General features: G+C 41.3%; 2 protein-coding genes across 13 annotated transcripts in view; one reads left to right on the forward strand and one right to left on the reverse strand.

The window, feature by feature from the left end:
* The window catches only part of LOC309631151 (uncharacterized protein), a 143527-nt gene that overhangs the window by 107331 nt on the left and 10641 nt on the right, over positions 1 to 25555 (forward strand). For 3 of the 10 annotated variants that reach the window (XR_014246100.1, XR_014246103.1, XR_014246104.1), the window contains exons 2-3: positions 1250 to 1403; positions 10616 to 10744. Coding sequence is in view for 2 of the 10 variants with exons in the window: in XM_082397263.1 (XP_082253389.1) it covers positions 1384 to 1403; positions 10624 to 10744; positions 11201 to 11296 (237 nt within the window). In the remaining 8 variants the exon portion in view is untranslated. Of the gene's footprint in view, positions 1 to 1249; positions 1404 to 10615; positions 10745 to 11200; positions 11297 to 21330; positions 21420 to 25555 lie in introns of all 10 variants that reach the window. The other 7 variants (XR_014246099.1, XR_014246102.1, XM_082397263.1 and 4 more) reach the window with 5 other exon arrangements.
* Positions 1 to 25555, reverse strand: part of LYPD6B (LY6/PLAUR domain containing 6B) — a 233115-nt gene that overhangs the window by 4191 nt on the left and 203369 nt on the right. For 2 of the 3 annotated variants that reach the window (XM_082397260.1, XM_082397261.1), the window contains exons 3-5: positions 9669 to 9821; positions 6553 to 6651; positions 2608 to 2738 (exon numbers count right to left, since the gene is read on the reverse strand). In XM_082397260.1, coding sequence (XP_082253386.1) covers positions 2608 to 2738; positions 6553 to 6651; positions 9669 to 9783 — 345 coding nt within the window. In that variant the 5' untranslated portion in view covers positions 9784 to 9821. Of the gene's footprint in view, positions 1 to 2607; positions 2739 to 6552; positions 6652 to 9668; positions 9822 to 12511; positions 12651 to 25555 lie in introns of all 3 variants that reach the window. The other variant, XM_082397262.1, reaches the window with a different exon arrangement.

The following is a 25555-nucleotide window of genomic DNA, read 5'->3' on the forward strand; positions in this document are numbered from 1 at the left end:
CAGACTCTTACGAGGTCCCTGCTTTTCTCCCTGGGTCCTAGTCACACAAGACCTTGTGTGTGCCCTCTAAGAGTGGAGTTTGTTTCCTCCAGTCCTGTGGAATTCCTGTGACAAACCCCAGTGGCCTTCAAAGCCAGATTCTCTGGGGGCTCCTCCTCCCATTGCCAGACCCCCAGGCTGGGGAGCTTGCTGTGGGGCTCAGAACTTTCACTCCTGTGGGTGAACTTCTGTGACAGAATTATTTTCCAGTTTGTGGGTTGCCCACTGGGCCGGTATGGGATTTGATTTTATCACAGTTGCACCCCTTCTACCATCTCCTTGTGGCTCTTTGTCTTTGGATGTAGGATATCTTTTTTGGTAGGTTTCAGCATTTTTCTCGTCGATGGTTGTTCAGCAGTTAGCTGTGACTTTGGTGTTTTCTTAAGGGAAGATGAGCTCGTGTCCTTCTACTCTGCCATCTTTTCTCCCAATAGGTAACTTTTTTTTTTTTTATAAGCAGATATTCATTTTTTAATTATTATTTATTTTTGGCTGTGTTGGGTCTTTGTTTCTGTGTGAGGGCTTTCTCCAGTTGTGGCAAGCAGGGGCCTCTCACTATCGTGGCCTCTCTTGTTGCGGAGCACAGGCTCAGCAGTTGTGGCTCACGGGCCTAGTTGCTCCGCGGCATGTGGGATCTTCCCAGACCAGGGCTCGAACCCGTGTCCCCTGCATTGGCAGGCAGATTCTCAACCACTGTGCCACCAGGGAAGCCCTAGGTAACTTTTCATACTGTAATTTTTCTAAGTGGAAACGTTTCTTTGAGGTGGGAATTCAGGAAGGGCCTGGCTGGGCAGTTCTGGCTTGGGGTCTCTTAAGTGGCTGCAGTGAGACAGTAACTGAAGTGCAAACATTTAGGAGGTTAAAGACCTCTCTGGGGACAGAATTGAGTTGGCTTTTAGTCTGTGAGTCATCCAGGCCCTTGGGCACCCTTCCCCCCACTTACCTCAAAGTAAAAACCATCTTGAGAGTCTTTTCATTTTAAGTGTGATTTACCTGCATCAACCCTAGCATAAGCAAGAGAAAGGCAAACTGAATAAGACTGCTTAACTGAGTCAACAACTCTTCTGAAGGTTTGTAAGCAGAAACACTGAAACAAAAATAAAAGCTAGGAACCTTTTGGATTGGTCATTGATCTTCTTTCTCAGTACTACTTGTTAGGGGATAATTATCACTCTGTTGTCTGTACTAACACTGATTCCTATCTTTACAGTGGCAATGGCATGCTCCCTTACAGCACAAGATGTTCTCAAGGGAAGCACTCCCTGTCATGATATTGGATACAACGCCTCAACCTGATAAACCTGGACATTCACAGAGGCTTTCAGGGTAAATTATCTATATCAAATGGCTTCCAGGATGGCCAGGTAAGATAAAGTATCTACCTCAGTGGTTCTCAATCCTGGCTGCACATCAAAATCACCTTGGGGAACTTAAAAAAAAAAAATTCCTGAGGCCCAGATCTCACTCTGAAGTTGCTTCAATTGGTCTGGGATGCCCACCCCCCACCAAAGCCCACAAAAGCTCCCCAGCAGATTCTCCTTTGTAGCTGGAGCTAAAAGCCAGTGGTGTCAGCAACTGAACTTATCTATGAAACAGAAACAGACTCACAGACATAGAGAACCGACTTGTGGTTGCCAAGGGGGAGAGGGGTGGGGGAGGGAAGGATTGGGAGTTTGGGGTTAGCAGATGCAAACTGTTATATATAGGATGGATAACCAACAAGGTCCTACTGCATAGCACAGGGAACTATATTCAATATCCTGTGATAAACCATAATGGAAAAGAATATATATATGTATAACTGAGTCATTTTGGTGTACAGCAGAAATTAACACAACATTTTAAATCAACCATACTAAACTAAATTTTTTTAAAAAGCCACGGGTGTCAGGACCATTTTCTTTATGTATAGGCTAAATTGAATTCTAAGATCTCATGAAATTAACATACCTTCAAGTAATTTTTTCTCAACCATTTCAGGATTCCAGGCATGTAAAAGAGTAAAATGCTCATTTAGAATGGTAGAATGAGAAAACTGAAGAGATAGAGTTATCTAAAATGTATCTATCGCTCATTTTAATAAGCTGGAGTTAACCTCTCAGATTCTCACTTCCTCGTCTAAGCAGAGGCAGTAAGTAAGACAAGGTTTCCTTTGTAAAAGTTTGTCACCATTTTCCTCTTTCCACCCTCTCAGTGCAGTGCTCTTGGTGATTTCTAGCCATAAACAAAATATGTAAGCTGGGCTCTATAGTGTTGGTCATCCTCTCGTGCGTGGATTGTTTGCTTTTGGGGCTTCCAGAGTTGACTTCAGACAACTCACCCAAAGTCCAAGGTCTAGACCCCGGGGTCTAGCTCTGGAATCTGAGAATTATCATTTGTTTTTAGTAATATTATTGTTTGATGGACAGAAAGGCTTCTTCTTTCATCTCCATTGTATCAGTGTAAGGGAGTCTCTCGAAGTATACGTATGTTTGACATTATTTATCCTTCCTGCCTCTTTATATACAACCAGCCATCATCATCAAGAAACCACAGGACAATAACTTTACACACACACACGCTCCTTACCGTGTGTTGAGAATCTCGGCTGTGGTGGCAGCCAACAAAATGACATTCGCTTGTGGAGGCACACTTTTTGGTGATGGATGTACTCCTGCCATGACTGGTAAAGTGATGTACTGTCAAACAGTACTGTGTATCTAGGCAGAAAAAAGCAACTTATTTTTTTTGCAATGTAAAAAACTAACTTTCAACAGTCACTTCAGAAATGACTAAAATTCAGGATGATCCTTAAGTTTCTAGGCAAGAAATTTAATGGCCGTGGACTCAAGTTTCTAGGTGGTGTTGCTGAACAGGCATTAGCTTCTAAAGCACATGTCTATTTTTAAAATGAATATAAATGGGCACTTATTCTTTGGTGCCAGGTAAAGCTGAGAAAAAAACTGGACAAGCTTTTCATCAAAACCATAGGTCCAAGAAGTAGGGGATATGGGGACATAGGTATGCATATAGCTGATTCACTTTGTTGTACAACAGAAACTAACACAGTATTGTGAAGCAATTATACTCCAATAAAGGAGTATAACGCCAAAAAAATAGGTCTGCTCATTTCATAAGAGTCAGTATGTCTGTGTTTCTCCCTCTGAAGCACATGTTCTGTAACTCTAAAATAAAATGAAAACTATATATGTAAAATGCAGTGGGTCATAGCACTTGTTGCATTATTCCGCATATGTTTCTTTATATACTAATAGGCCATGTGGCAACCTGGACTGAGAAGCAGGTGCTTCAAATTACACACCAAGAGCACCTTGCTTACTCAACTAATTCTTCTCCGGGCTCTAATCCTCCCAGCGTGTTTGACTTTTCCCCAAAGTATTTCCAGCTTTTCTCCTCCTCTTTAGTTAACTCTTACCTTCTCTGCCCCCTCCCGCTCCGCGGGGCTAGTTCATTTCCACACAGATTACCCCTTATACCTTTAACCATTCACCTTTTATTCTTAGGGTTCTTTCAAGAACGTGATTTCATTCACTAACCTAGGACATTCCACTTTAGTTCTGTGCCTCTTACTCTTTAGTTATCTCAGGCCAATGCAATGCTGCTTAGTTTATTGAGAAGGGACTACGGCAGCAATGCCCTACAAGTGGGGGCAGGGAGCAGGAAAACGCGAGAGTTGAGAAGACGGGCTTAGGGAAGCCTCTGTCACAAGTGAAGAAGCTACGTGAGAGCCTTTGAGCTCATGTTCGTTTCAGTAAAATTATAAGCGCCCGGGTGTTTGACAGGGCAAGCTCTACGTAATGTTAACAATAGCAAATGCCTAGTAAGTGCGTACCACCAACCAGGCTCTCTTCTAACATGTATTCACTCATTCAATCCTCACCGTAGGCCTTAAGTCATATTAACATCCCCATTTCACAGATAAAAAAACTGAGGCTTACGGTCACATAGGTGGAAAGTGGTGGAAGGTAAGACTGTCACGGAGGCAGTGTTCCAGGGTTTGTGCTCTTCACCAGCACACTACCGTGCCTCTTAGTACACTCAGCATGGAACTGGGCGTGAGCAGAGCCCTCTGCAAGAGCGGCTGACTGGGACCCTGCAGGACAGGGAACCACTACCTGTTCTGAAAGGCATCCCAATCTGTACTCCAGACAAAGAAGAACTGAAAACTGGTAGCTGCCTGTGTTCATAGAGACTGTCACACATGCTAAAGCAGCCCTACAAAGTCAAAGAGTAAAAGCCGGGGTAAATAATAAGAAATGTCATTCTTGTCATATCCTGTTACCTAGAGAACCTCGTTTAACAACCCTGGCAGACCACAGAAGCAGAGCTATAAAGTGAAAAGGAAACCTGAGATGACAAAGAACCATAGCCACAGGCCTGTGTGCCCCAAGAAATGGTTGACTATCACCCCCCTCAATAATGACAAGGTGAAAAGTAAGCAATTACAGCCTCAGAATTCCAGATGGTTAGTATCTTTGGGGCTTGGCTGGTGTACAATCAAGAATGTACTGTTACACACGCTGGAATGCAGGGGGCATTCCGTGTCCATCTCTCTACGAGTCAGGCTTTCAGGGTGGATGGGGAAGAGCTGGCTCTCCCCTCCCTGACATTTTCTTGTTGGCAAAAAGCTGCAGCACCCCTCTTTTGCTCCCATGTTTCAACAGAGATGAAATTCTAAAACCCAGAAATTTCCATGCATGTTCCCATTAAAAGTGGCTTCGATTAGTGAGAGACAAATTGGAATGTGCACAGACCTAGTAGGAACAGCCTTTGGTAAAATTCAAAAGAATAATGCCAGCCATAAAGATAAGGATAAGAAAAATGCCAGCCAGTGTCCATAAAGAGGCTGGGCATCAATGCCGCAATCGACCACTGTTCTAAACTCTTCCCATCCAGATCTTGGGAGAATTTAAAGCAAATGGTTAAAGAATGATACCCACCCTCTGACACAAGCTAGTTAAAGAGAGGCATCCGCCAACCTCAGAAACATTGAAATTAATGTTTGTGAAAAATGTAGAAACAAATCCCCAAAAGCATACATGCACTCACAAGCACAATTCAGTCAACCACTCTTCAGAACTGTAAAATAATCTCAAGAAAAAAATATTTTGATAATTATTCTTGAAAAGAAATAATGAAAAATACTATCCATGTAAATGTCACAGCCATCTGTGCTAATGTACAGCGTAAGATTCTCAGGCCCAGTAGAGGTCTCCAGTGTATACTATTTCTTGGTTCCACACTTTGGCATCATCTGGAAGAGGTAAGGCTATTCCACTGCCATAATGTGATATAGAAATTTCCAAAAGATTCAAGGTAATAGTAGACCAAAACTGGTAATCTCTAAGTATGTTTTTGTTGGCCTTTTACATCTGAAAACCTAAAAAACAGTGCATCCTATAATCCAAATAGCCTGATCTTCTTATAGTTCCGAGTTTTTCAATTACAAATCATCCATCAGCACGTCCTGTCTGCTTTACCTCCAAGTTTATATGTATTATTAAATCATTCTTGCCCCCTACATTCCTGCCACATTAGTCCAAGTCACCATCTTCTCCTGCCCCAAAACAATGAAAGACCCCATTTGGTGTCCCCTTCTTCTCTTGTTCCCAACCATCCATTCTGCACTCGGCAGCCAGAGCAATATTTTAGAACACACCTAGCATCTTGTACTCCATGGCTTAAACACCCTACTCCCTTCGCTTCACATTTACAATGAAATCCAAACTTCTTATCAGAACAGATAAGATACTGCACATCCCAGTCCTTAATCTCGATCAGATCCTTTCTCCATCTCCTACTACGCCTCACCAGCCAGCCTTCTTCCTGTTCACAGAGGAAGCCAAATCTTACTTTGCATTTGCTGTTCCCTCTTCCTGGCATGCTCTTCCTACAGATGTCCACGCAGCTGACTTGTTTTGGTCATTTGGTTCTCAGTTCAAATGTATATATTCCTCAAAGGAGATTTCCTGACTACCTAGTCAAAGGCATCCCTTCATTCTGTCAATATTTACTGAGCTCCTAATATGGTCTAGGCACTGGATTAGGCACTGGGGATCTACCAGGGGCTAAACAAACTAAAAAGATGCTCAAATGTTTGTTGAATAAATGAATGAGTTTCTCAAGCATCAGTGTATCTCAAGAGTACAAAAACCTTCCTTTGCTTTAGCCAGTAAGTAGGACTTCTCTAGCGGTATCATCAAGCATTCCTGACATTCTTAGAATGCCCTAGTCAACACTGTGGTCTATTTGTTCTCCCTGGTAAATATTAATTAAGAAATTCTTCCTCAAAGCACATACAACTACAAATTGAGGCTATGCATCAGTTTCCATGTACCCTCAGAGTAGTCTGATGTCTGGATAGTCTCGTCAAAAAAATCTCTGATTTCTATAGAACATCATCGGCCTGCTGGTTTGCTAATCTCATCACATAAGATGCCTCTGCTCAGGGCCAGTTAAGAGAGATCTAAATGAGGTCTGATCACCAAAGAGTTCCAAACTCAGCACACTTACTTTGTGGGCACCATTTGTCTTCCGCCCATCGATTGCAGTTATAATTATCCCCTGCATTTTCACAGGTAAAACACTTGAAGCTGTTTGGAAATGGTGTCGCTTTAAAAAAAAAATGCAAAGGGAAAGAGTATGGTTAAAGTTTTTTTTCAAACATCAAATATGGCATAAAATTAGCAACTTTCACTAGATCAAATGAAAGTTACAAGTCATTATCCTTACAACTTCTGTTTCTATGGAGCTGGGCTTAACTGCCACACTTTGGGGAATTTTCTTTATTCCCTTTTCTTTGAATATTTCATCTATGAATATCTACTACAGAGTAATGCAAATGATTCCATGAGCCACTTTAAAATATCCATGGTATTGTTCTATTATAATTTATAACTTGGGGATAAGTGAGGGTTGAGTGGACAGGCAAAGATGGTGGCAATATTGGGACCAATACTTTGATATAGTATCGGCCCTGAAAAGAACTGGAGTCACATAAACCTAAGCTTGAATTCTGCGCTTCTCACTAATTAGTTGTATGATTTTTTAACCTCTAAGAAATAATAATAGTTACAATAATAGTGACAGTGAAGATCCCCATGACTTGCAGAGATAAAGATTAAACAGCAGGTTGCAAGAAAAATACCTAGTAGAGTCCCTGGCACATCAAACCAGGTTGGTTTCCATCCATGTGTACTTGCATTACAGCTACATTTAACTTCAAACAAGTAATCTCATTTGATATATGTCAGTTATCCCAACATTAGACCTCTATCAGGAATGTAACATTTAATAGAAGGATGATAGTAACTCTCAGGCCCTTGTACTCAGGCAAGAGTGTTACTGAAAGGAGGAATTACGAGCTGCCGGCAGTCTGGATTGAGAACAACTAATATGTTCTTTTTGTCTTTATGCTTTCTTTTTCCTGCCTTGTATCTTGTTATTTTGTTGGGCGAGAAGTCAAAAGTAGAATAAATTTGACATTTCTCTATAGGCCAGAGTATAAAGCCCTGTATGAAACTTTCAGTTCTCCTATTTCTGGAGAATGAAACAGACACAGATCAAGGTAACCCAAACCATCCCTAAGTTGGGATGATAATTAGAAAGCAGTGGGTATTTCACATACAGGGGAGGATATATCGATGCATAAAACAAGAGCAAAATATCAAAAGCTAAAGTTCAGAGGACATGAAATTAGTTCTTGCAGTACATTTCAGTTTTGCCTATGCCTAAAAATGAATTAGGTAAGTAAATAAATAATGAAATGCATTTTCACCTATTAATTCAGCACAGTTTAAAAAATACTAAAACTCAGTGCCGGTGGGTAAATAGTTAATGTATAAACTGGCACAACCTTTTTGATTTAGTAATTCCAAGCATCTATTCTAAGGTCATTAGCCAATTGAAGAGGAAACTGCATTTAAAAAGATTTTCAATGAAGCGTTAACATTTAGCTTGCTTGTGAGAGTGTGTGTGCGCGCGCGCGCGCACTCGTGGGGGGCCAGTATAAAGCATGGGGAAATAGTTTACTCACATAGCCAGCTATGTGAGTAAAAAAATTTTTAATGTAAGACATTAAGCTACTGCAAAATTAAATTTGTGTGATCTCTGTCCTGAAGTTAAATACACATACAGAGTAAGAACAGTGGAAGGAAACACAGTTGACCCTTGAACAACGTGGGGGTCAGGGGTGCCAACCCGCCATGCAGTTGAAAATCCTCATGTAATTTATAGTCGGCCCTGCATATGGCCCTCTGCAGACCATGTAGTACTAGAGTATGGACGATGGGGAAAAAATCCACATGTCAGTGGACCCAGGCAGTTCAAACCCGCGTTGTTCAAGGGTCAGCTGTATTCAAAAATGTGAAGAAGAGCTCACTCTGAATCTTGGGATTATGAATAAATTTTATTTTCTTCTACATATTTCCTGTCTCTTTGGAATTTTCTATAGTAATCAAATATTACTTTTTTCTCTTTAATAATTTTTTCTTATAAAAGGTTAAAAATTTGTCAATAATGTACATTAAGCTATCAGTATATGATCACTATCAATTTAGAAATTTGTAATAAATGATAGTTCAAGATGTGTGTGGGCTATTATTCATGTGTATATGTATATGGTTGTGTAGTATATACATGCATACACATACACCTACTAATGACTGAATGTCCTAAAAAACAAAACACAAAATGCAGAATGGTAATCATATAGGAGTATGGAGTATGAGTACTCCTCCTTTAGGAGTATAAAGACAGTGGTTCCCAAACCTGGCTGTGCATCAACAGCATCAGGAGAACTTTTTTAAAAAGAAGAGGGGGAAAAGGGGAAAAAAATATTCTGCATACCACCCTCCTGACTACTGAATCTCGGGAGAAGGGACCCAGGAATATGTAGTTTTAAACGCTTTTATTGCAATTCCGATACTCTTACAGATGTGGGAACCACTGGCATTCACATTTCCATGAAACAATTTTTATCTATAACAAATTCTCTATAAAGTATATCAGAGAAGTTTTACTTGTCTGGAGAGAAAGGAGGTGAGATTATATATATGTTAATGCTTCATTAGAAGTCTTTTTAAATGCATTTTCCTCTTCAAATGGCTAAGGACCTTAGAATAGATTCTTAGAATTACTAAATATATATATATATATATATTTTTATATATGTATATATAGTGACTGTGCGTAATATTAATGAAAATCTAAGTAGTATTCCCCTCCAAATTTCAAACATGCTAATCTGTTTTCAAAATTGTTAATGGCCATTTGAAAGTATATAGAATTTATGCAGAAGCTTCCTACAGTCAATATCCTTCTCCAAGGAAGAGATCAACAAAGAACACTGAATTTCTCTGGCTGAGCCATTCTTATGGACAGTGTTCAGAAGATTATTTTAAACAAGAACCCTTTTGAGACTTCAGCAGGAAGCCAAACCATTTTAAAGAAATTGAGAAAATTTCTGTCACCATGTGTTACCCTTACTCATGGAAGTAGTGAAGACTTTCCGATTTATGCTGGGTATAAACCAAACGTTCCAGAAAAGGCAAAGTTACTATAAGGAAACAGGGACTTCAAACAGTTACTCTGACCCCCCATCACCAATGATGGTGACAACCACTACTTACGGTCAAGAGGAGGCCGCACGTTATAGAAGTTGATGTTCTTGGCAAATGCCCGGTTTTCTGAGAAGATAAAGGTCTGGGCCACAGCTACAGTGAGGGCATGACAGAGGAGCAGCATTCTGACCCTGGGTGTGGAAAAGTCCAAAACTCATATACCTACGGTGAAAAGAGACTGGTTGAGTTTATTTGCATTTTATACATCACTAGGAGTACGTTTTGCTTCTGTTTGGAAAGCTTGATTATTCAAATATATTCAACAATCTACTTGTTCTGTAGCTCCAGCACCTGTGAGTAAACTGCATTCTTCCCCATCAGATGAAAGTTAAGCAATTGCTGCCTTTTACTGGGCAGGGCTCTGCACTCTGCAGGACGCCCAGCGGCCTGGGTTCCTGGAGATCAAGCAGCAGTCCTGGCCTGGCCGTGCCCCGTTCCACTGCTGCCTCAGTGGGCTGGCTTACTTCGTGCTGAATCACCTGATCTTTGAACAACCACGGATCGGTTCAGAGGCATGCTCGGCTGAAGTTACAGAACCACCTGTCTGAAATTCCATCCCCTGAGTTAAATACCTATGGTTGATGAATTTTGCAACTCTTTCAAAACTTGGAAGAAACAATAAAAGTTGGAGCAGTAGGAAGGACACTGAGTAAAAGGGCAACCAGTTTGAGAAACAAAGTCTCTGCTGGATCCCAGAACACACAGACACCAAGAAGAGAAATAAGGGTAACCGGGAAATGCCGTCCCCACCTGTTTCCGTCACATGGGGAGCAAGGAGAAGCAGCCAGGAGGTTCTCAAGGAAACAGCATAACAGTTGTTTGAAAACCATACATATAACATTAGTCCTGGCCCACAGTTACTGCTTATCACTTTCAGCCACTTAAAGTCAGCAGGGCCAGAACCCAGTGAAACAACAGATGTGCACACAGCACTGCATAAGATGTTCCATCTTAAGCCCCACAGGTTCCACCCTCTAGCAGCAGACCTGCCAGTAAGGAAATCTTCAGGAGAGATGCTTGGAACCTGGAATATCACCACCAACACGTTCTCTTTGAGAAGGGAGAGGTGTGGGCCAGCAGAAAAAGTAAGTAACTTGGAGTCCGAAGACTTTGGTTCAGGTGCTAGCTCTGCTATTTATTAGTGGCCTGACCTTGGGCAAGCTCTTTGAACTCTATTAACCTCAATTTCTTCATCTGTAAAGTGGCTTAATAACACCCGCCCTGCCCACACATTTGGGTAACTGTGAGCATCAAGCAGAGGCTCGGGTAGGATCACATAGAACTGCTTGCATAAGAGCACTTGTAATACAAGTTCTGTGAAAATGTCGGAAACTTAGGGTTCAAAAATATTGGCTAGGGACTCCCCTGGCGGTCCAGTGGCTAAGATTCTATGCTTCCACTGCCGGGGGCATGGGTTTGATCCCTGGTTGGGGAACTAGGATCCCACATGCCTCGTGGCATGGCCAACAATAAATAAATAGTTTAAAAATATATATATATATATATATGCTGAACCTGTTTTCTTCTTGCTGAATCAATAGGTCTCAGTGGGTTTAGGGAGTCTTCCAAAGAAAAAAAGTTTGATGTCCACAAATCCAACCATAATCCTTCACATGGATACTTTCTTTGAAGCCAGGGTAAGAATGCATAAGTTCTAGGGATTTTATGCCCCCCCTCTTGTGTTGTGAGTATACTGGTTTTGTATGGGTGGTTTATAATGCCTACCTATAAAGAATGAGCTGAAAATCAGACAGAATGTACCCACAACATCATATCATCCCTACAGATGGCTTTTGCTACTGAGAGAACTGAGTCCCTAAGGATTCAGGGTGAAAAACCTGGTAAGTTTCACAAAACAATAGTGCTAAACTTTGTACACTTCATTTCAGCTCAGTACAGAATCAGACCTAGTGATACACCAATATATTTCTAATTCTGTCCTTGTTCATTTTAGAAACGAAAATTGACCTTTCACAGTTATCAAGTTTCTAAATCCTATTGTTAGGCTCTTTCTGAAGAAATGAACATTTAACCAACTCTATTATTCCTTACAGACCAGTGGTTATACTGACACAAATTCTGCTTCCCTATTCACTTCTCTGAGTTGGACTGTTCTGTATTCGTTACGAATCTGTAGCCAAGTAATTGATACCCCTTCTTGACACCAGTGGAGACCCTTTGAAGGAGGGAGACTAATCCCTCTCTCACAAGCCTAAAAATGACTATGTTTCAAGAGCCACCCACAAGTGCTCTTGTAACATGGAGAGGATGCCTGAGATCAGAGCATTCATATTATCTACATTCAAGTCCCTTTTGCATCACTAAGCGACTATGGAAATTGAGACAAGTTGCTTAAGCTTTCCAAGCCTCAGCTTCCCCATCTGCAGAACAGGCATAATGACAGTCCCTATTACATAGTGTGGAGCTGAGGACTGAGTGACACCATGCATACAAAGCGCTCAGCCAGTGCTGAGCACAAGGTCAAAGGTGTATTTATTGAGCACTCTCTGTTCAGTGGTAAAGAGCATTGGCTCATGTACCTGCCTTCAAACCTACTATCTGTATAGCTTCGTGCAAGTTCCTTAACTTCCCTGTACCACAATTTTTGCATCTATAAAATGGGAGTAATAACAATAATATCTACCTCATAGGGTTATAGGAATTAAATTAGTTAATACATATAAAGCACTTGAACTACCTAATTCGCTATGTGCTCAGCATTTTGCTAATTCTTACATAAGCATTTATCATGATGAACAAATCCCCAAATACTTTGGGATCACAATTCAGAACGCCTGATTTTCCTCACATAACCTCAGTGAGACAAAAGCCCATTCATTCATTCAACATACCATTATTGACACCTTGTACATAACATGTTTTTACCACTAGATCCCCAACAAGGTCTTTGCTCTCAAGCAGTCTGCGTTTTAGAGGGAGAAGACAGCCAATAAATATGGAAAAGACCATAATTTCTGATCGTCATAAACTCTGTGGAGGAAACATAGTAAGGTGATATGTTAGTGAATAGCAGGACCTGCTTTATATTTATGGTGGGCCTGGTACATCTGAGTAGGTGACATGCGCACAGGTGAATTAAATGTTGAGAAGAAAGCGTCCAAGCAAAGAATCAAGGGAAAAGAAACCAAGGTCCTCAGATGGGAAGAAGTGTGCCTCGTCGGGGGGACTCAGAAAGCAGCCAGTGCGACCAGAGTATGAGAAAGGGGGAAAGAGACAAAGCCAGAGCCAGTGGGGTCAGGCCACACACGCACTTAGCAGGCCATGGCAAGGATTTCAGGTCCTGCAAAGTCAAGAAATTGTTCGAATTTACATTATCTAGTTTTGAAAAATACTCTCCAGAAAGCTTTGTCTCTGGAGAGTAGTAATTGGTCCCAAACACCTAGCCTTATTTCTAGCTCCTGGAAGAAAGGAAGGCAAGTAAGAGTGCATTCCTTTCTTCCAGGAGGAATACAGAGCTCAGATACACCACAAAGGTTCTTCTGAATGGATGACAGAAGTCTTAAAAAACGACTGAATGAACAACAAACCGAAGAATTAGACTTGTGTTTTGGTTTCTCCTTTCCTGGAAAAAGCGCTGTAGGGCGTATAGTCTCATTACTATTATATAACAGGACGGTGGGGGGGGGCCGGGGTGGTGGTTCAGGGGCAGTACATGCCGAGATCCCTGCATGGCCTGAAGCACAGCATCCCCTCAAAACATGTCCGCACACCTTGTTCTAGCACAGAAGTTGAAAATAGTGAAAAACAGACCACAAGAATATTGCTTCCATATAGACTAGATGTATTTTCATTTCCATTTTTAGTTAAAACAGCATAGCCTTATTCTATCAAAATCCTCCAAAACTGCAAAGGTTTTACCTGTCAAATGAAGAAAGCGCTAAATAACAGTATCTCACATTTTCCAGAGCATGCTTTATAATCTATCACTACATACAGCTTTTCTCCCAAGCACCTATATTTATCTGTTTTTCAGTATATAGGTTTGTGTTAACATGACTGCTTTATTTTTTCACAACCAAAAGACATTAGGATAATGAAAAAGCAAATGACTAAATTATAGTATCTGAAAATTGTTTTACATTTGGAATCATTTCACGGAGACTCTGAACTAAAAATTATCTGCTGAAACTTTGCTGAGTTGGCTCTTGTTGCAATCTTTCTAGCAGAACAAGGTTATAGCAGAGCTTGTATTCTGCTCCAGATGGAAAAAAAATCTTTAATACAAGCTAGACTAAACCATTCTGGTATTTTCTCTAGGACCATCACATAGAGCAGAGTTCTTCATATGGGGGAGAGGGGACCTGTGAGCTTCTTAAGGTTATTTGCAAAATTGTGTCCATACATATTTTCCCCCTGGGTTGAGTCTCTCAAAGGAATCTGAGACCTCCGTAATGGTTAAGAACAGCTGCTTGCTGACTCAGAATATGGCCGTTATGATTTGGCCTCCTGTAACTTAGATGTTTTCTTATATTGACACTAAGAAAGCTCCACATCCAGGTTAGGTATCTGGTCCACACTTCTCAAACTCAAGGGTACCTCACAACATTCCTCTCCAGACACAGCTCATTACCATCATCCATCTTTCCCAGAGAGTAGACCTTGTCAGAAGACCCTCATCTATGGTGCTGGTCTTAATGAGTCCTCTCTTTGGAAAGTATATTAATTTTTGTTCCAGAATGCAGTGTGCTTCTTTGCTGAGAGAGAAGGGATTTCTGCAAGGCGCATTTGTAGGGATACAACAGGGGTAGGCAACTCTCAGGCATTCCAGGGAACAGCAGGTAGCCAGATTCGTAAATTTAGGAAACCCCATGTGAGACTGGCCCGCTACTGCCCGGAGTCAAGGACCTACGTGGCACTTGGTCCACAAGCATGACTATTTCCCAGGTCTGAGCCATGGGCATCATCTCCTCCTATATGTGGCATTTTTAAGCTTCCTTGGGGAATGTGCGGGCCTGAGGAAGTGACACATCCTTGACCTCAAAATCTTTTGAGGTAGGAAGAGGACTACATTACTTTTTATATTCCCTACGCCCATACTCAGCACATGGTAGATATTCAATAAATACATTTGGGACTAGAACCAACATCATTAGCTGTGACCTATAAGGAGCACCTTTCTTAGCAAGTAAGACAAAGGCTGTGGGCAGTAAGGAGCTGCCAGAGCATCCAAAGATGATAAAGAAATGATGGAATCAAAAGGAGATGTGGAACAGAAGAGGCCAAGCAGAGGTGGTAAATACTGGCACTTCTTGCACAATTGCTAATAATGAGTCAGCAAGCACCAGGCCAACCTCCACTGCCAGTAAAACAAATGAAGTACATAATTTAAGGGGAGCAGCTCTCCTAAGTCCAACATGCCTATCAACACTCGCATTCACACCTTCCTGCAAGCATCACTTATCCCGCAGTAAGACACTTTAATGACAACCTAATAGGCCTGGCTTCCCTGTAAAAAGAATAGAAGGCAAAAAGGAGATTCAAAATGAGTGCTGGAATTTTACTCAGAAACAGTGGAAAAGATGAAAACACTCTCTGAAAAGGAGAAATTTGATGGAAAACTTTACCATCCATTCCAAGGGTGGTACTACTTGCTTCTGGCTTTTAGGAGAGGTTAGCCAATGGAGATACTCTGGTTCTCATTAAATTCGGGAAGAGCATTCACAGGATCTAGGCTGAGACTCTGCTCTAGCTCTCTTCCTTGAGGGGAACCTCGCCTGGGCACTGAGAGCCCAGCTCCTGCGGCTCAGCTTTTACCTTCTCTGACAGATTCTCTGCTCTGGTACATGAAGAGTTCCTTTTCCCTGCTAAGTTTAAATATTAATTTTAAAGATGTTTAATTTAGCATTTCTATGTGCCTGAAGCAAAATACGAGAGAGAATTTTAGCTTATGCTCAGTCCATCATGTTTATCTGAAAATACAAAAATCTCCATGGAGTACCATGGATTCTGCTCTTGCATAATAACATTCAGTAGGGAAAAACAGAATCATGATTCAACCTCTCAGTACTGCTTGTCCAAACCTTGAAAGCAGCATGATCATAAGTCAAGCATTCATACTAGGTACTGTGCTGAGCACTTAGTATACAACAGTGAATAAGAGAGACACACTGCCTGTGCTGTCACACGTTATTGGAGCCCAAAAGTCGACGTGAACCACTAGTGAGCTGTGACTGTCAAGAGTTAATACAATCATCTTTGAGGGGGGAAAACAATGGACTTTTGATTCAAGTAGTAGGATAAAATTCTGGTTCTACATTTAGTAATCAGGCGACCGCGGAGTTAAGAAGTATTGTCCCCATTTGCCACTAAGACAAGCGAGGCTTAGAGTCGTGTAGGTAAAATTTCCAAACTGTGTGGATTGAGTGCAATTACATAGCTAATGTACATTTTACTTAGACGATGTTGAAGACATGTTCTCCCCCTTCCCTCCCTCCCCCCAGGCTTTTTCAGGTAACATTAGCAGGAGAATAGAGATCAGATCAAGGGATATAACTGTCCAATTCCATTCCACACCAGCTGGACCAAATCTAGTAAACTGTGTTGAGTTCTATGCACTCATTTCTTAAGAAGATTCAGAAGTTCTCCCTATTGCAACCAAGTGAGAAGTTGGAATGAATGACTGCCAAGGTTCCTTCCACTTCTAATATTCTATGATTTTAGGGGAAGGATATTAATGAAGACTTCAGTTATGCCATAAAAAGTCATAAATGTAATATATATCATCATATTTCAGATTTCTGCTATACTCTTTTAAAGTAAAACTTTAAAAAAAAATCTCATAATGCACAGGATCAAAGACTCACAGAACTGAGTATCTCATTTCTAAACATAAAGCTGTGCATTTTGCAGTGCTAAAGATAGGAGTTTTTCCTACTACATGCAACATGATACAAGATAATGTCTAGGGGGCTTCCCGGGTGGTGCAGTGGTTGAGAATCTGCCTGCCAATGCAGGGGATATGGGTTCAAGCCCTGGTCTGGGAGGATCCCACATGACGCAGAGCAACTAGGCCCATGAGCCACAACTACTGAGCCTGCGTGTCTGGAGCCTGTGCTCCGCAACAAGAGAGGCCGCGACAGTGAGAGGCCCACGCACCGCGATGAAGAGTGGCCCCCGCTCGCCACAACTAGAGAAAGTCCTCGCACAGAAACGAAGACCCAACACAGCCAAAAATGAATAAATAAATAAATAAATAAATTTTTAAAAAGATAATGTCTAAAACAGTGCTATTATTAAAATAATTTTATTATGCAAATCAATTGTGAATTAATACAGGGCCCATAAGTGTGTAATTTGGGTGAAGAAATAGTCTAATCAATTTTAAAGACATCTTTTTAAGCGTGATTCAAATTTTAAGAAAAAGCTAAAAGACACTTCCAAAGTAGTAGCTTTTCAGCTGCATTTTAAAAAAATAAATTATTTTATTTACTTATTTTTGGCTGCGTTGGGTCTTCGTTGCTGAGCGCAGGCTTTCTCTAGTTGAGCGAGCAGTGGCTTACTCTTTGTGCGGTGCACAGGCTTCTTATTGTGGTGGCTTCTCTTGTTGCAGAGCACAGCCTCTAGGCGTGTGGGCTTCAGTAGTTATGGCATGCGGGCCCAGTAGTTGTGGCTCGTGGGCTCTAGAGTGCAGGCTCGGTCGTTGTGGCGCATGGACTTAGTTGCTCCACGGCATGTGGGATCTTCCTGGACCAGGGCTCGAACCCATGTCCCCTGCATTGGCAGGCAGATTCTTAACCACTGCGCCACCAGGGAAGTCCTGCACTTTTGTCAAAGATACAATTTTACATCTTTTTGAGAAGGCTCTCATGACACAGGAGACTAAGAAGGTAAGAACTCCATGTGAACAAGATTAGATGTTTAGGAGTTAGAAACAGGACCCCTTTTAAAAAGAATCAAGATTGGTTTGTCATATTGTATTGAACTATGTGGACAAATGGTAGGAATCTAATAAAACTATGTTAACTGATTATATTTGCGAGTATCCTTCACATAAGTGGAATAATTTTTACCCAGTTTGCTTCCATAAATGATTTTTAGGAGGCTTATGCCAAGTCACTTATGCATTAAACCTCTCAAAATATGGAGTCAAAACCATATTGGATGAGAGGAAAGTAAAGATCCTAACCCCTTCTATGAATGGTGTTCCTCTGCTGTATGTCACGCTTTGCTCGGTACTTCCCAGGAGCCGAGAGAGACACACATGGAACACACATTCTCATTATTTGTAAAAAGAAAACTCCCCCTGATCCTTAATTCTCAAATTAGTGGGCCCTATGCATGTTTATACAGAGAGCAGCAAACAACACATGGATAACGCCTGAAATTTGTTTTGAAGGGCTTCAGATGCATCCCTCATTTGGCCGTTTCTTTAAAAAAGCCAAAGGCATAATTTTAAGAGGTAATTTTGCAAAGATGTTTCTACTGTCAGGCAGGCAAATGAGAGAGATTATTTTCTTTTCTGTGTGAGAGGGGTGTTTTTAAATTTGAGAGGAAGATACAATAACTGGACAGAAGTTCTGCAGGAGAGCTGCAGGCACACAGGTGTTGGTGCTGTTAATGGGGGATTCTACCGGCAGAACTGCACGGATATAAACTGAGTGGCAACAGAGGCTGGGCACGGAAAACATTGTTTTTATGTTCCCTATCCTTGCTTGCTGTACTGAACTCATTTCTTTTAATAACCAATCAAAGTTCTCATAATAGAAATCTAGGCTGAAATGTCCAACAGCTGGCTAAGGATCCATTACTCTATAATTGTTGAGTGGAGGAGAACCATCCCAAAGGTGCATTCTCAAACACATGGCACTCGTGTGAAAACAGCACTCGTGCGTGAAAATAGAACTCAACTGAGAAAATAGCTTTCAAGGTCACTAGACGTGCAGGTGATGACTAGCACTTTTGACTTCATTTAGTCTCAGCTGAGGTAAATAAAGTGTAACAAAAATAAACAAAAATAAAGTGTATACACACAGATGTGTCTCTCATTTGAATCTCTCTGTATATACTCTAATATGATGGAATATCTGTACCAAAGCAGAAATCTTAGATGACAAGTTCATCTGGATATGTGTGTGTGTATATGTATGTGTATGTGCATCTGCATACACACACACATACCTGTATCTTATTGAATGAATTAACTGCTTAAGCACTATGTGCCAGGTGATAAAGTATCCCTAGAACTCTGTTTAAGAGACTGTATTACCAATCACGTCAAATGCTTTCAGCACCTGCACGGTTATCTTTCATTTGGGAGAGCTTTAGGCTGCAGAACTGTTACTATGCATTTGTCCTGTTGTCCTTCTTCTGTGCTGAGGCTTTATGTCACTGACCACTGTTTATAACACTAGCTCAAATTATTCCTGATTCTATATCTAAAAATGTATTATACAAGAACATGTTCATGGCTATCATTCTGAAACAGAAGGGCACTTAAAAACCAACAATAAACTACATGCAATGGCAAAAGACTATCGTGCTGACTTTTGCACAGTCACAAAATCCAGAACAGATTATTCAAAGAACTCTCTGGAAGCTGACAGGCTTATAAAAGCAATCCTAATAAAAAATTTCTGCATTCTACATACATAACAAAGTTACAGCATGTCACTTGCTCTATAAATTGTCACTATTACCACTTGGAGCAGAAGGAAATGTACATATATAAAGATATATATGTGCATAATTTTATATTCCCAGAGGAAACTGAAAAATTATGTGCATTAAATAGTGTTTTAATTGCAACATGAAAAACGACGTTTAAGCAATGGTTCACAGTCCCACAAGGGTGAAGTCAAGTGTAAATGCTGCCTAGTATAATGGGGGGAGAATGGACGGGGCACTCAGGCCTGGGAGCAAATTCTGATCCTGTCACTAGTTGGATCTATTACTTCTGGCTGATCCCTCTACAGCTCTGAGGTTCAGTTTCCTATCAGTAAAATAGAGATATTAAATATCTATTTTGCAGAGAGTTGTGGGAATTAAAGGAGAAGGAATAAGTCCCTACCCATTGCTGCTTTTTCAAATTATTAAATAAATTTAAAAGCTAAAAATAGAGATTTATGGTTCCTCAATGAATAACATACCAGCCACTATCATTAAGATTATGCTGTATCTGGCTAGATTTAAGACTGAAATTCAATACACATATTTTCAGCTCTCAAATACTATGATTATCTGAGCATATATGAGAGAAGAATGTAAAACTCCTCTGAAGACAAATTTTAAGAAAACTACTCTAGAATATATGTGGGCACAATATTTAGGCCTCAGTGGAGCATTTTCATTTATCTGCTTTCTGATAAATCTATACTCTTTGTCTATGCTCATAAATAAAAGGCAGTTCTCATAAAGTGTGCTTGAGAAAGCAACGGGCTCTGTGCTCTCACATGTGTCATTACCTTGTATTTCTCACTCTTTAAAGGCCCAGTTTCAATATTTTTCCCTCATGAAAACTTTCTGTGTCTACTCCACCCCATGGAATAGTCCCCACCCTGAAAAAAGCTTGGGGTTCGTTTGGGGACACAAGACTGCCCTCCTTGCTGAGCACTGGGGTGGGCACGGCAGCGCCAGTCCTCGCTTAGAGATGGGCTAAAGGTCTCTAAAGGGGGCTTCCCTGGTGGCGCAGTGGTTGAGAGTCTGCCTGCTAATGCAGGAGACGTGGGTTCGAGCCCTGGTCTGGGAAGATCCCACATGCCGCGGAGCAACTAAGCCCGTGTGCCACAACTACTGAGCCTGCGTGTCTGGAGCTTGTGCTCCGCAACAAGAGAGGCCGCGATAGTGAGAGGCCCGCGCACCGCGATGAAGAGTGGCCCCCGCTTGCCGCAACTAGAGAAAGCCCTCGCACAGAAACAAAGACCCAACATAGCAATCAATCAATCAATCAATCAATAAAAAAGTGTACAGTGGTTTAAAAAAAAAAAAGGTCTCTAAAGGACTCACACACTTGCAGGCCTTACCTTTAAGAAAAAAAATAAAGCTTTTCCATCTTTTCCACCAACAGAATTTCCATGTTCACTGTTCATTTAGATTTTAGGTGAACGATGTGAAGATTGTGAGAACTCTATTTTCAACAACTGAAGTTCTGCCCACCCGATGGCCTATTCGCATGTGGTTCAATACACACTAGGCTAGGCCTTAAATATGCTACGACCACACGATCTTCCCAAGCTATCCTAAAAGGGTGAAAGGAGGTGAACCCTGCTGGGCTTTCACCTCTTGCTCCTGTAGCCCCACCCTCCAACCTTGTCCACCCTGCTCTGTGCCCTGGGAAGCCAAGCTATGAAGACCAGGCACACAGCTCCCTTTCCCACTGGCTTTCAGCTTTATTTGGCCAATGGCAGAAACTGGCAGATCAGAGGGTGGGCAGAGAGTGAGACTGGGGCATTTACTCCCCTGACTCACTCCCTGCCAGGCTGTCGTCATGTCCCTCAGCTCCCATCAGGTCCCTGACTCCACAGCTACCTTCTCCTGGGTTCTGGTAACCACTTATCCTTTAGGCCTATAGGATAGAAATGGCTTCTCTCTGTTGCCAGCTTTGAAGACTAGGTTTAGGTGGATTTCCCTAAATCGAACCCACACCATTGTAAACAGCCCCTTATTCATTCTCTTAAATAACACCAGTCTGAATATGCCGTCTCATTCCTGCCAGGACCCTGACTAAGCCTTGAATCCAGTCTCAAAACACACCAGGAGAAGAGCGACACTGAACCAAAGCATCAGGACTTGCTGTTACAGCAGGTATTATACGAACAGCTGCAGTGACTAAACAGTAGTCACCGGGAGAATAGTTACCGGGAGAGTATAAGAACAGTTGTTACTCTTATGTCATAAAAAGCCAACAATTGGATTTATGCTACAAACCAATCAAGGTGAGACTGAAGGGTTTGAAAAGAAAATGAGAATATTAACAAGAAAAATCTAGCTGAAAAATATTCCATAATCCCATGCAAATATCACAAGCCCACCAAAATGCAGCTTTTTCTGCTGCTACCATCACTGAAGAACATCATTAAATAAGGAGAAGGGTGGGAGGCAAGATTCCTGAACCTCAATAAAAGAGCTGAGAAAAATGAACACATATTTTTATGAACATAGCACTGAAGCCCACGGAAGCTTTCGTGTATTCAAGGCTGCACTCTTGCTGCATCATAGAACCTAACACGTATCTACACAGAGATGTAAGTTTATTTAAATATAAAAAATTCACAGAGGGGAGGGGCCAAGATGGGGGAGTAGAAAGACCCTGAGCTCACCTCCTCTCATGAGCACACCAAAACAACATCTGCAGAACAACCATCCATAAAAAAAAGACTAGAACCTACCAGAAGAGATCTTCTCCAACTAAAGACATAAAGAAGGAACCACAACAAGACAAGTAGGAAGGGCAGACTCAAGATACAATCAAATCCCATACCCCAGGGTGGGTGACCCACAAACTGGAGAATTATATTGCAGAGGTTCTTCCACAGGCATGAGAGTTCTGGGCCCCCTGTCAGGCTCCCCAGCCTGTGGGGTCCTGTATCAGGAAGATGATACCCTAGAGCATTTGGCTTTGAAGGCCAAGGGGTTAATTTCGGGAGCCTCACAGGAACTCAGGGAAATAGAGATTTCATTCTTAAAGGGCCTACACAAAATCTCACACATAGCAGAACCCAAGGCAAAAACAGTAATTTGATAGGACCCTGGGCCAGACCTACCTGCTTGTCTGGGAGAGTCTCCTGGAGAGGTGAGGGGTGACTGCGGCTCACCCAGGGGACATAGACAATGGTGGCAGCCATACTGGGGAACATTCTACCCATGAACACTGCTGATGGCAGCTGCCATCTTGGCTCATTAGCACCAAGACCTGGCCCCACCCAACAGCCTTTAGGCACCAGTACTGGGATGCCTCAGGCCAAACAACTAACTGGACAGAGACACATCCCTATCCATCAACAGATGACAGGCTGCCTTAAGATTTCCTGAGCTCATAGCTGCCTCTAAAAACACCCTAGATACAGCCCTGCCCACCAAAGGGCCAAGACACAGCTCCACCCACCAGTGGGCAGGCACTGGCCCTTCTCTCCAGGAAGCATGCAAAAGCATCTAGACCAGCCTCATCCACCAGGGGGCAGACACCAGAAGCAAGAAAACGACAATCCCACAGCCTGCAGATCCTGCTCACAGCAGGCCAGATCTTAACCTGGGAACAGCTGGGCCCAGGCCCTGGCCCTGTCCACGAGCAGGCCGATGCAAAGTTCGGGACACCACAGACCCCATACCCAACTGTGTCAGGAACACCACCCCCAAACAATCTGAAACGAGTTCTGAGATCCCTGGGCCCTGCAGCCAGACTACAGGAAACAGCTCTGTCTACCAGTGGTCCAGCACTAACTCCAGGACCTGGCTTCACCCACCAGTGGGTGGCCAACAGCCCTGGAGTCTTCAGGACCCTGACTCTGGCCATCAGTGAGCCAAAACTAGCCCTGGGACCCCTGGGGTTCTGCAGCCAGCCTCCTCATGACCAGGCCCTGCTAACCAGTAGCCAATAATCATGAGGGCCTGCAGAGTACAAATGCAGAGTTTTAAAAATGCATTTGAAATTAAGAGATTGGCAACTTAAAACAATATATATATAGACTGCTATACAAAAACCTCATGATAACCACAAACCAAAAATCCATAATAGACATACATACAAGAAAGAAAAAGGAATCCAAACTTAATACTAAAGATAGTCATCAAATCACAGGAGAATAAAAGAAGAAGAAAGGGCGGGAAAGACCTGTAAAAACAAATACAAAACAATTAACAAAAGGGCAATAAGAACATACATATTGATAATTACCTTAAATGTAGTCAGGTTAAATACTCCAACCAAAGGACATAGAGTGGCTGAATGGATACAAGAACAAGACTCATATATATGCTGCCTAGAGAGACTCAATTCAGATCTAGAGACACATATAGACGGAAAGTGAGGGGATGGAAAAAAGTATTCCATACAAATGGAAATCAAAGAAAGCCAGAGTAGCAATACATGTATCAGGCAAAATAGACTTTAAAATAAAGACTGTTACAAGAGACAAAGCAACACACTACGTAATGATCAAAGGATCAATCCCAGAAGATATAACAATTGTAAATATATATATGCACCCAACACAGAAGCACCTAAATATTTAAGGCATATATTAACAGACATAAAAGGAGAAATCAACAATAATACAATACGGTAGGGGACTTTAACACCCTACTTACATCAATGGACAGATCACCGAAGCAGAAAATCGGTAAGGAAACACAGGCCTTAAAAACCACATTAGACTAAATGGAATTACTTGATATATAGAGAGCATTCCATCTGAAAGCAGCAGAATATACATTCTTTTAAGGAGCACATTGAACATTCTCCAGGATAGATCACATGCTAGGCCACAAAACAAGCATTGGTAGATTTAAGAAAACTGAAGTCAAATCATGCACCTTTTTGACCACAATGTTATGAGATTAGAAATCAACTACAATAAAAAAAACTGCAGAAAACACAAACACATGGAGGTTAAACAATATGCTACTAAACAACCGATGGATCATTGAAGAAATCAGAGGAAATCAAAAAATACCTAGAGACAAATGAAAATGAAAACACAACAATCAAATACCCATGGGACACAGCAAAAGGTTCTAAGAAGGAAGTTTATAACAATACAAGCATACCTCAGAGAACAAGAAAAATCTCATAAATACCCTAATCTTAACATCTAAAGGAACTAGAAAAAGAAGAATGAACAAAACCCAAAGTTATTAGAAGGAAAGAAATCATAAAGATCAGAGCAGAAGTCAGTGAAATAGAGACCAAAAAAAAGAAAAGATCAATGAAACTAAGAGCTGGTTCTTTGAAAAGATAAACAAAATTGATAAACCTTTAGCCAGACTCATCAAGAAAAAATGAAGAGGGCCCAAATCAATAAAATCAGAAATGAAAAAGGAGAAGTTACAACTGACACCACAGAAACACAAAAGATCGTAAGAGACTACTACAGGCTACTATACGCCAATAAAATGGACAACCTAGAAGAAATGGACAAATTCTTAGAAAGGTACAATCTCCCAAAACTGAACCAGGAGTAGAAAATATGAAAAGACCAATTACCAGTAATGAAATTGAATCAGTAATTTAAAAACCTCAACAAACAAAAGTCCAGGTCCAGATGACTTCACAGGTGAATTTCACCAAACATTTAGAGAAGAATTAATGCTTACCCTTCTGAAACTATTCCAAAAAACTGCAGAGGAAGGAACACTTCTGAACTCATTCTATGAGGCCACCATCACCAAAACCAAAAAGAGATAACCACCCCACCCCCGCAAAAAATTACAGGCCAGTATCACTGATGAACATAGACACAAAAATCCTCAACAAAATACTAGCAAACCAAATCCAACAATGCATTAAAAGGATCATACACCATGATCAAGTGGGATTTATCCCAGGGATGCAAGGAATTATCAATAACCACAAATCAATTAGTGTGATACACCACATTAACAAATTGAAGAATTTGTTCTTCAAAAGCCATACGATCATCTCAAAAGATGTAGAAAAAGCTATAAAATTCAACATCCATTTATAATAAAAACTCTTCAGAAAGTGGGCATAGAGGGAACCTACCTCAACATAATAAAGGCAAACCCACAGCTAAAATCATACTCAACAGTGAAAAGCTGAAAGCATTTCCTCTAAGATCAGGAACAAGACAAGGATGCCCACTCTCACCACTTTTATTCAACATAGTTTTGTAAGTACTAGCCACAGGAATCAGTGAAGAAAAACAAAGTAACCAAATTAGAAAGGAAGACTTAAAACTGTTACTGTTTGCAGATGACATGAC

Source organism: Balaenoptera borealis (genome assembly GCF_965194805.1).
Source record: "Balaenoptera borealis genome assembly, chromosome: 6".
Taxonomy (NCBI): Eukaryota; Metazoa; Chordata; class Mammalia; order Artiodactyla; family Balaenopteridae; genus Balaenoptera; species Balaenoptera borealis.